The sequence below is a fragment of the Procambarus clarkii genome, chromosome 78 (genome assembly GCF_040958095.1).
Source record: "Procambarus clarkii isolate CNS0578487 chromosome 78, FALCON_Pclarkii_2.0, whole genome shotgun sequence".
Taxonomy (NCBI): domain Eukaryota; kingdom Metazoa; phylum Arthropoda; class Malacostraca; order Decapoda; family Cambaridae; genus Procambarus; species Procambarus clarkii.
In genome coordinates, this window is record NC_091227.1 from 18544526 (window position 1) to 18556872 (window position 12347).

The following is a 12347-nucleotide window of genomic DNA, read 5'->3' on the forward strand; positions in this document are numbered from 1 at the left end:
CAGGCAGGGCTTAAACCACTGCACTGTGCAAAGCATTTTGAGGCACCCGATCGGGAGTACGCAGAGCGCCATAAGGTGCTTTTAGGTACAGGGAACAATTCAAAACTCCCACAGGTACAAAGAGATCACATCCTGTGCCTCAAGATTCCAGTAAACAAATGACATCTTGAAAAAAAATCGTCAGCATCCGTACTGACTGTGAGAGCCTCAGTACTGAGAAAGCAGTCACAGCTGGTGCATGCAGCAGGAGCTCACAGCTGGTGCATGCAGCAGGAGCTCACAGCTGGTGCATGCAGCAGGAGCTCACAGCTGGTGCATGCAGCAGGAGCTCATAGCTGGTGCATGCAGCAGGAGCTCACAGCTGGTGCATGCAGCAGGAGCTCACAGCTGGTGCATGCAGCAGGAGCTCACAGCTGGTGCATGCAGCAGGAGCTCACAGCTGGTGCATGCAGCAGGAGCTCACAGCTGGTGCATGCAGCAGGAGCTCACAGCTGGTGCATGCAGCAGGAGCTCACAGCTGGTGCATGCAGCAGGAGCTCACAGCTGGTGCATGCAGCAGGAGCTCACAGCTGGTGCATGCAGCAGGAGCTCACAGCACCGCTGCACAGCTAGGGGCCACACCACCACTTAATAAAAATTAATAAAATAGGTAACTGTAAATATTTTGAATTGATAGTGTCATAGACAATCCTGACTGTGATAAAGACTATGCACAATGTTCAGATATCGGTGAATACAATGCTAGTTATGAGATTCACAGCATGAGGTAGAGTGAGACATCACTCAGCCATTGTTTCCTGCATCAATGCATCATGAAACATCCTTATGTTCCTTCACAATAAAACCATGCAGAAATGGATTCATATTTGGGATTTTGTGAAAGGAATGTAAATTCTACAGGGAATGCAACACAAAGTGGGGTACCAAGGAGCCCTGGATTTAGCAACCTTGGTACAGCCCCATTTAGGTCATTAAATTGAATGAACACTGACTGTATGTATGTATGTGTGTATTATATATATATATATATTATATATATATATATATATATATATATATATATATATATATATATATATATATATATATATATATATATATATATAAGCAAATATATATGTGTACATACAAAAGAATGGGGGTGGTAGGAGAAGATAATATTAGTGTTCAGTGAGAAACCACAAGGTCTCCTCTGAATACTTTTTATTTTCTTCTCCGAGGCTATGGGTCCCCACATTGGCACCAGAGGTGGTACCCTCACAAATTTTATATATATATATATATATATATATATATATATATATATATATATATATATATATATATATATATATATATATATATATATATATATGCAGAATAACCACATGTGAAAAATAGGAAATGCTTAACATTTTCACAAAGCATTCTACTTTGCTCTGATGAAGGCGAATTAGCCGAAAACGTGTTAAGCATTTTCTATTTTTCACATGTGGTTATTCTGCACACTTGGATCAGTGTTTTTGTGATCATTGCTGCATATATATATATATATATATTATATATATATATTATATATATATATATATATATATATATATATATATATATATATATATATATATATATATATATATATGTCGTACCTAATAGCCAGAACGCACTTCTGAGCCTACTATGCAAGGCCCGATTTGCCTAATAAGCCAAGTTTTCATGAAATAATTGTTTTTCGACTACCTAACCTACCTAACCTAACCTAACCTAGCTTTTTCGGCTACCTAACCTAACCTAACCTATAGAGAAAGGTTAGGTTAGGTTAGGTAGGGTTGGTTAGGTTCGGTCATATATCTACATTAATTTTAACTCCAATAAAAAAAAAATGACCTCATACATAATGAAATGGGTAGCTTTATCATTTCGTAAGAAAAAAATTAGAGAAAATATATTAATTCAGGAAAACTTGGCTTATTAGGCAAATCGGGCCTTGAATAGTAGGCCAAAAAGTGAGTTCTGGCTACTAGGTACGACATATATATATATATATATATATATATATATATATATATATATATATATACACACACACACACACACAGTCAGTATTTATTTATTTTATTTATTTATATATATACAAGAAGGTACATTGGGTTTGTGAGAATACATTGGATAGTACAGTATTTACATTCTTGTAAAGTCACTAGTACACGCAGCGTTTCGGGCAGGTCCTTAATCTAGCAGATAATTTTAAGTAGGTAATTTCAATCAGAATTGATAAATGATAAAGATACATTACAAGAGAAAAATGAGATGAGAGAGATAAGTAAGTATATTAAAGCACATTGTTATATTAAAGCTCTGATTGATTACATTGATAATATGTATATGTATATGACACATATGGGAAGCAAATTGTTTTCTGAAGACTTGGGCCGTCCAAATTGAAAAAGTAAGTTATTCGTCAGCTTCTGGGCCCATCCTCCTCTGAAAATGGTACATTTCCATGAACTTGCACATGGTGGCAGCTGGAGAAAGGTGCAGGCAGTCCAACTATCAGTTAGAAGAGTGCTACTTGGTAGGCTCTTTGAAACTGATTAGTGCTTGAAAGGGGTTTTTTGAGTGTTGATGAATGTACCCTGTGGAGGACATTCAAAGCTAAATATAGTCTCCGTGGTGTAGTGGTAAGACACTCGCCTGGCGTTCCGCGAGCGTTTTGTCATGGGTTCGTATCCTGGCCGGGGAGGATTTACTGGGCGCAAATCCTTAACTGTTGCCTCTGTTTAACGCAACAATAAAATGTGTACTTGGTTGTAACGACGATTCTTCGCGGCGGGGATCGTATTCCAGGGACCTGCCCGAAACGCTACGTGTACTAGTGGCTGTACAAGAATGTAACAACTCTTGTATATATCTAAACAAAAAAATAGTTTCTAGTATCCCAAGAGAACCAATATCACCAAGAAGCAACAGTAAACCTTATTGCCTTCACATTACAACACTGACCTAGCAGCATTCACCTCTGTATTACTCAATCTTACACAATTCATCAAAACATTTTTCACCACAAGTCATCATCACTGCATTTACTTTTATAACATTGGCCAACACAGTAGTCACCATCACCTCACTTATTATTCACTCAAAACCTTTAAAATCCCAATGCTTACCATCACATCATCTACCTTCAAACCAAACAGAAAATTACCACACAGCATGCACCATTACATTATTCATACTACACTACTGCAAAAATCTCATATCTAAAAGAATGTTACCTTCACTGCCAAACTTTGAAACATCTAATACATTTCAATACAAAAATATGTTTAATTTACCATGCAGCTGAAGAGCATTCGACTGGAGAGGTCAGTTTTTATGGTGAATTCCTCTCCATATAACATCCCTGCAGATGTAAATTGATTAATTACAATACATATTGTGAATATCTAATCAGCACAAAACTCACACTACAAAATGTAAATACAGAGTAGCCATATTTATAAATGACTCATCTTGGTTCTTTAGTGTACAAATACTTCATGATTGAGCCCTGTTCATATGGACTAAAGATAGGTTTAACAAAGCATTATATGATAAAGAGTGCTGGGAAGATGGGACACCATAAACATAGCTCTCATCCTGTAACTACACTTAGGTAATTACACACACACACAATTTTGTGTGTAATTACCCAAGTGTAGTTACATGATGAGAACTACGCTTGTGGTGTCCTGTCTTTCCAGTAAACCTTGTCGTAGAACGCTTTGAAACTACTGACGGTTTTAGCCTCCACCACATTCTCACTTAGCTTGTTCAGTCTACCACTCTCTGCAAAAGAAAACTTTCTAATAATTTTTTGGCACCTTTGTTTCCTTAACTTGAATTTGTGTCCTCTTGTTCGTGAAGTTGCTAGTTCCAGGAATTCCTCTTTGTCAATTTGATCGATTCCTGTTAGTATTTTGAAAGTGATCATATCACTTCTTCTTCTATCTTCTAGTTTTGGCATGTTCAGTGCCTTCAGTCTCTCCTCGTAACCTCAGTGTATGTGTGTATTTACTATTTTGTATTAACAGAATCGAGCTACTAGCTTTTGGACCTTGCCTTTCTAACCAACTTATTTTTCCTCTATTATGTCTGCTTCATATATTTCTCTTACACACACACACACACACCATCACGAAGCAGCCCGTAGCAGCTGTCTATCTCTCAGGTACCTATATACTGCTAGGTGAACAGGAGCACCAGGGTGAAAGAAACTCTGCCCATTTGTTTCAGCTTCTTCCAGAGATCGAACCCAGCCCTTGGGACGACCTCCCCAGAGCGCTGTCCACTCAGCCACAAAGCCCCCAAGGTGGGGGCCTCTTGGGTGTGAGGTGTGTGCGTGCGTGCTTTCGTTGCTCTCTCAGTACTGAGGCTCTCATAACCAATACGGATGCTGATTTTTTTGAAGATGACATCTGTTTACTGGAGTCCTGAGGCACAGGAGCTGAGCCCCGAATACCCGCAGGAGTTTTGAATCGTTCCCTATGCATAAAAGCGCCACATGGTGCTCTGCGCACCCGACTGAGCACCTTAAGACCCTGATCGGGCCTTAAGGAAATTACTTGGGTAATTACCTTAATGTAATTACCTAGGGCACCTTAGGTAATCTAAGGTAATCTAATCTGATCAGGCACCTTAAGGCCTGATCAGGGCCTTAAGGTACCCAATCCCCTTTGCAGATCACTGCTCTGTGTAGTGAAGTGGTTAAGTGACAAGTTGGTAGATACCAAAAACCATCAGTAGTTTCAGAGCATCATATGGTGAAGAGTACTGGGAAGATGAGATACCACGAGCATAGCTCTAATCCTCTAATTACACTTCGATAATTACTACCAGAAAGGATTATGGCACGTGTTTTTATTTTCTTATAACTGTGACTTTTAGCTGCACAGTTAATAATTAAATTTAATTTACTAATGTGGATAATTCTTGCAGGACATAAGTATCAGCCCACTGACTGCAAACTAGAGAGAATCCTTCAGATTTCTGCAACACAGGTTCAATCATTTAGTGTTCATTTTACACATTTAAATATACTTACAAGCTAAGTGTTTCTATTTTATTATCATTTGAATTGTTTCTTCATAATTATTATTCTAGGAATTCCCCAGAAATATTGAGTTTAGAATAACTTATGTGACTCAGAAAAGTTATAAATGAACTAATTTTTAGTATAGAATTCCCCTACATTCCCCAGAAAAATCATCCTGTGAAAAAAGCAAGGTCTAATGAGGATAAATAATATGGATTCAAGTTTCAACCAATCACTCAATTGGTTAAGTAAATAATAACCACTATGATCAGCATCAATTTGTAACTATTAGAACCTAAACAAACAAAAGATACTTACGTACGGCATTTTGAAATATTCCACTGTGATTCAGTGAATAAGCCATATCAGGAAACTTTTTCATGACTTCCTTTGCTGTTGCCTGTGATGAAGAAAACAAAAAATTTGTAATATGTGCAATAAATAATTATTGTTTAATCACAATGGCAAATTCAAAACTCTTAAGTGGTAGTAAAATCGTATGCAGCAAATACTATACCTAGAATGGAATAATTTTACCAGGTAATGTTTTTGTGATACAGTATTTAAAAAAAATTATGTGCTAAATAAAATACATACAGCACTGTATTATGGACATCTGCAAAGTATATACCAGCTCATCCTCCACAAATTGATATTATTTATAGCAACTATTTGGTGGACCAAAAAATATACTGGTGGACCACAAAAAGTTTATATTTTGTATTAATGAATTAGTTCAAATGGCATTCTAATAAAATTGAAAATGCAACTAAAGAACATAACCTAAACTGTCCAACCAAACTTAGGCCCAATATATAAACTATCTTAAGCATAATATATGTGCTATATTAGACCTAGAAATATTTAAGTTAGGGTTTGCCCTTTTTTTGTGCCCTTTACAAAGTTGATAGTACAAAATGTGAACATCTTTTGTGCTAACAGTACAATTTTTTGTTCATTTGATTAAATAGTTGCTATAAGTACTATCATTTTAAAAGGGTGGGTTGATAGATTAAAAAGTCAGAACTAGTTTATAAAAATAATGAAGCCCATGTTAGATCTGAGGTGAATCTTTGCAATAATATTTGGAGGAAAAATACAAGCACTCATACTATTTAAATGGAGCTGCAAATAACTTCCAGCTTGTCTCAACATGCTACATCTCAGCAGCCAGATACAATTGAAAAAAATGGCAGTGCTCCCATTATTCAGACAGAGCTTTAGATAATATCCAACCTGTCTCAATTATCTAAATATCTCAACCTGTCCCAGATGTCTCAACATCTGGGAGGGATGCAAGTTTACTGTAGGTTTAAAACACTCATTTTAAGATACAAAGAAAAGGGTAACAGAGGAAGGTAATCAGACCGAGGTACATTAACTAGTAGAATGCAGTACAAAACCATGCAAGACTCAATAATGTTACTAGTCTATGTCATTGATCTGCCAGAGACTATTGTTACAGTACATGAATAAATTTGCATGTTAAAAACTCAGGCTAATCAAAGATCTAAGATTGCAGAATCTTTTAGCAAATACCTGGGTAGCTTGCATTACTGGAGTGAATAATGGCTGATGAAATTTAATGTAGAAAATTGTCATGCAATGGTGTGAAGGATTGGATAAGACCCAATGTTTCTTTGCAGTGACTGTTACAAGCAACATATCACAATTGGCCCTTATATATATGGCAAAGTCAGTGAAGCTTATGAAATAGAAGCCAACCTCCAGAAAGCATTCAAGTACATGGATGGTACAATGATTTTTTATTTATGAGGCCAAAATTAGAATACGTAGCAGTGCTGCAGTATTCACATCTAAAACAACGTAGTTTATAGGTGTGCAACAAAATGGATCTCAGAACTCAAGATATTTCCAACATGAAAAGAGGTTAGAATTTGTACAAAATATTTACAGGGTTCAAATAAGATAAAACAAATTTCTTATTGCCTTTACCAAACAGAGCAAAAGAGTACATATACAAGATCAACAAACTCTGCTGTAGAAAGCATATCAGACTTTTTCTTTTAATAACATTAAGTCTAGCAAATAAACAAGATCTTACCAGGTCTACAGGAAGCCGAAGTCGGGGCATGGTTGACAGGTCAGAATCTGAAATATAAAACAAAAAATTACCACTTTCCAATTAAATGTAACGAGGCTTAATTATATTCCATGTAAACTATTCTCAATGAGTGGAATCTAAATTTGGAGGCCTGATGGCTAAGTGGACAGCGCTCAATGTTCGTAGTCCTAACGGTCCGGGTTTGATTCCCAGCAGAGGCTGAAATGGGCTGTTTCTTTCACCCTGATTCCCTTGTTCACCTAGCAGTAAATAGATACCTGGGAGTTAGACAGTTGATATGGGCTGCTTCCTGGGTATGTGTATGTGTGTGTGTGTAATTACCTAAGTGTAGTTACAGGATGAGAGCTACGCTCGTGGTGTCCCGTCTTCCCAGCACTCTTTGTCATATAACGCTTTGAAACTACTGACGGTCTTGGCCACCACCACCACCTCACTTAACTTGTTCCAACCGTCTACCACTCTATTTGCGAAGGTGAATTTTCTTATATTTCTTCGGCATCTGTGTTTAGCTAGTTTAAATCTATGACCTCTTGTTCTTGAAGTTCCAGGTCTCAGGAAGTCTTCCCTGTCGATTTTATCAATTCCTGTTACTATTTTGTACGTAGTGATCATATCACCTCTTTTTCTTCTGTCTTCTAGTTTTGGCATATTTAATGCTTCTAACCTCTCCTCGTAGCTCTTGCCATGTGTGTGTGTGTAATTACCTAAGTGTAATTACAGTTTAATTATGTGTATTATTTAATTAACTAAAACTAATATTTAATTAACTAAGTGTAATTATGTGTGTGTGTGTGTGTGTGTGTGTGTGTGTGTGTGTGTGTGTGTGTGTGTGTGTGTGTGTGTGTGTGTGTGTGTGTGTGTGTGTGCGCGCGCGCACAAACCACAAAGATCATGTGTTGCGTTTATATACACAGAACAAGAATCCACGGTCAACAGAGTGTGGCAGGGGTTGCCCGAAATATATTTTTACATAATTATCTGTGTCTGTGAATGTTTTTTTATATAGTTTTTTACAGTAATATTATTCAATAGTGCGTAATATATGGAATGCATATAGTTTAATGTGTGGAACCTCGCTATTCTCAAAAATACGGAGCACATATATGGTGACATTGTATTCTTTTATCAACCAGTGTTCTCATTGTTATTACGCTATACACACGTTATATATCACTATCAACGTTTACATGGCTTTAGGTATTGTTGTACTAGCTCTTTCTGTAAATCCAACTTTATGTTTGTAACTCATCTTCTATGTATGTACTTTTACCTGAATAAAAATTTTAATTTGAAATCAAAACACAGCATGGAGCCACAAGCAGACTACACCAGCAGTCACATGATGCAAGACAATGCTTCCAATATTCTACTCATCTCGGTATGACTAGCTACAAAAACCGCTGATATCACATTCCTGTCACAAAATCCGAAATATGAATCCATTTCCATAACAAAATGAACATTGGTGACAGAACATAAGGTCGATTCATGATGTATATTTGCAGGAAACAATGACTGTGTGCTGCCTCTATCTCATGCTGTGAATATCATAACATTGTGTTCACTGATATCTGAACATTGTACATAGTCTTTATCACACCAGGATCATCTTTAACACTTTCAATGCAAAATAATTTCAGTTACCTATTTTATTCATCATTACTAAGTGGTGCTGTTGCCCTTAGCTGCACAGAGGTGCTGTGCCCGGTTACTGTATGTGCCAGCGTTGGTCACTCTTTCAGTACTTAAGCTCTCACAGCCAGAACGGATGCCGAGGATTTTTTTTTTTAAGATGGCATGTGTTTACAAGTCCTGAGGGACAGGATATGAGAGCCCCATGTACCCGTGGGAATTCTGAATCGCTCCATATACTTAAAAGCGCCACATAGCCTTCTGCACAATGAAGTGGTTAAGGGCCCTGGAACATTTTTTTTCAATTTTTTTTTATTAGACAGCATAGATTATTAACTACATTTTTAGTTATATTTTATAGAAATTAGTCAACTCTGACATTATTTTTAAGTTACTGCCAATTACTCAAAAAAAAAATCGGCAAATAATGATGAGTTGCCAATTAGTATTTTTTTGGCTATAAAACCCTAAAGCAGATTAAATACAAATAACTGGAAAATACATACAAAATAGGTTACATATCATTAAAGGGTACATGGTTGAGGGTTTATGATGCTGTATTTTGGGCAGGGGAATTTAAACCTCAAAATCATATTTTAAGTGTTTTCTTGAACCTCTCCATTAGTTTTTATGAAATTATCACAATACAAAAATCAGTGGGCTTTGCAAAGCTTACATTTTTGATAGTCTGAAAAAGTTTATTATGCAATATTTGTTTTGTTTTTTTGATAATTTAAAAAATTCATAATTTTTATTAGGAAAATTATTTATATGTAAACTACTGTATATACAACTCATTTGGTCTTTCCAGCAATACCCAAAAATTTATTTCCAGTAATATTTAAGCAGTTTAAAAAAAAAAAAAATTGTATTTTAACTAATAATAGTAACCAATCCATGCTTATACTATAAAAGGCTAAATATGAAAGAAATATTACTGAAAAAATATTCAAAAGAAAACCTGGTTTGGTACCTTTAACCCAAATGTAACTACATAAACCCCATCTCTAACTGGAGAGGAAACTATGAAGAAGACTTATAGAGGAAACCAATCCTCTCTAAGATATCCCTGGTGATTCAGGCTGACATGCTAGGAAAATGAATCTAGAATCAAAGCTGAATTAAAATAATACTGGGATTATATAAAGGTGGATCATATAAAACAATCATGAAGAGGGAAGGATAAAAACAAAGCAATGGCTCCACCTGGAACAAAGCTTACATTTTTATGAGGATTGCCAACACCACTTGTGCCAAAAAGTGGTGTACGTATCCCAGAAGCTTGTTTTGTTTCAGCTAATCTTTTAGGTTTGTTTCTTCAGCTTTGGATAGATATCTGATTTCCAAGGAACCCCTCACCTTGTAGAGCCAGTTTCTTGTCCTAGCTCCTAGGAGGAGACGTTGAGATGATACCAGTGTGAAAGCACCAGACGGCTATTGAGGGGGCCTGCCCAAAGCAGTTTTGTACTGTCTTTGTATTGTCACCTAAGACAATACATTAACAGTGGAACTTCATATAACATAGGTTAACAGAATCAAGGTTATGAATACTACCTTTTGTGGGGTTACAAAGAAACAAGCACATATAATAAGTAAAAATTTAATTGAAAATGTAAATACTTAAAATTAATTAGGCAGAATGTACATGTTTTGATAACTGTAAAACCAAGCAAAACTAAGTTGAAGTTTCCACATACAAGATTCTCAGAGGATCTGATAAGGTAGATAGACAATTTATTAACACAAGGCACATGCTCTAGGGGACACAGGTGGAAACTGAGTACCCAAATGAGCCAAAACGACATTAGGAAGAACTTCTTTAGTGTTAAAGTAGTTAACAAATGGAATGCATTAGGAAGTGATGTGGTGGAAACACACACCATCCGCAGTTTCAAATGTAGATATGACTGGTTCACTCAAAACTAGCTCGAACCCATTAGCACTATTAGCCACCACCAGGTGGCCTGGGCATTGGCCCACAGCCAGCTTCCCTGAATTAGTTCTGAAGCCGACAAACAACCTATCAACAAACGTTGAAGAGGGATGGGGGAGAATCCTGGAGCTATTGACGCTATACCAGAAGGAGGCACTTCATTAATCACTGCTGGGTTTTTAGGGGTGGGGGGAGTTCCTCTTGGTGACTTCCTGAAGCTAAATCACAATGGAGAAAGAAAACATGGGACTTACCAAGGAGGAAGAGAGGCAGTAGGTACTACCAGCGAAAAACACAACGAAACTACGTTGTTGCTACAACATTCAAACAAGTTGTAACACCTAACAACTATCTAACAAGTTGTAACAACTTTATAACACACGACAAAAGAGTTATTACAAGATGTAACAACTTTGTAACTAGTTGTAACACGATAACAATAGGGACCATTACGTTATGTGTTTGTAGGGTAAGACAAAGATACCTTCAGCCGAGAAACACACAAGAGCGACCGAGACCAGAGAATTAACTAAATGCCAGGCTGCCAGCACCCTGTTAGACCACCAAAACTCCAGAGCAATATCAGCCAAGGACATGTTGTAGAAAGACTGCTGCACAAGCAGCATACAGTACTTGCAAACATGTAAGGCCCGTAAACATGTCAAGGAGGTCTGGTTAAGGACTGAACCGCAGGGTCGTTGAGCCCCAAGAACATCGCAAGGTAACTGCAAGGTAATGTAACATTATGGGCCTGAGGGTACACTCTAGGCTGGATGACACTGGATGACCTGGGAAATGCAAGCCTTGGAATGAGGGGGGCCATGGAAACAGGGTCAACGAACACAGTCAACTGAAGCAGAACCAGTGGCCTATAGGTATCAGCCCAGGCCACCTATGGACAACAAGTGGCCTATAGGTATCAGCCCAGGCCACCTACGGACAACAAATAATGCACCCCTGGTGGGACCAACCAAGCATTAATCCAGAAGCGTGCCAGAGAAGGCTGTAGACAAATAAAATGCCAACCAGGGACAAAGAAGCAGAATTCCTGCCTCTGGAGAAGAAAATGTAGGTCCCCCACCTGGCAGCCAGAAGTGAGAGACAACAAAACCACCACCTTGAGAAAGACATCTCTGGCCAAAGTGGAAACAAAGACCCAAGGAGAGGAGATAAACACCAAAACCACTTCAAGAGAACATGACAGCTCAGAAGCATGAGCAGGCTGGAGATAAAAAAAAGGCATTATATAACTTGTGAAATGGCACTGAATACAAATCAATGCCAAACCTAAGCAACAGCAGCTCTGTCTTCCGTCAAGCTCACTCAATGAGGTGATTCATAACAAAACTGACCAGAAGAGCAGAGGGGGCCATAAGCACAATCGGAGAACACTGTATAAACATCAGAGGTCCACGGTTGTTCAACACCCTCCCTGCGAGCATAAGAAATATTGCTGGAACAACAGTAGACAACTTCAAGGAGTGCTGGATCAACTGGGTTATGGTGGGTATGTAGGCCTGCGGGCCACTCCAAGCAACAGCCTAGTGGACCAAACTCTCAAGTCAAGTCTGGCCTCGGGCCGGGCTTGGGGTGTAGAACAACTCCCAGAACCCCATCAACCAGGTACCATGCCAGAACCTACAGGG

At 37.8% G+C, this 12347-nt stretch overlaps 1 protein-coding gene across 7 annotated transcripts in view; it reads right to left on the minus strand.

Moving 5' to 3' along the window:
• Window positions 1-12347, minus strand: part of LOC123746086 (uncharacterized) — a 35094-nt gene that overhangs the window by 18798 nt on the left and 3949 nt on the right. For 5 of the 7 annotated variants that reach the window (XR_011224971.1, XM_045727339.2, XM_045727342.2 and 2 more), the window contains exons 2-4: window positions 7116-7162; window positions 5369-5450; window positions 3312-3379 (exon numbers count right to left, since the gene is read on the minus strand). Coding sequence is in view for 6 of the 7 variants with exons in the window: in XM_045727337.2 (XP_045583293.1) it covers window positions 3312-3379; window positions 5369-5450; window positions 7116-7162 (197 nt within the window). In the remaining variant the exon portion in view is untranslated. Of the gene's footprint in view, window positions 1-3311; window positions 3380-5368; window positions 5451-7115; window positions 7163-8780; window positions 8809-9990; window positions 10083-12347 lie in introns of those variants that run through there. The other 2 variants (XM_069314124.1, XM_045727338.2) reach the window with 2 other exon arrangements.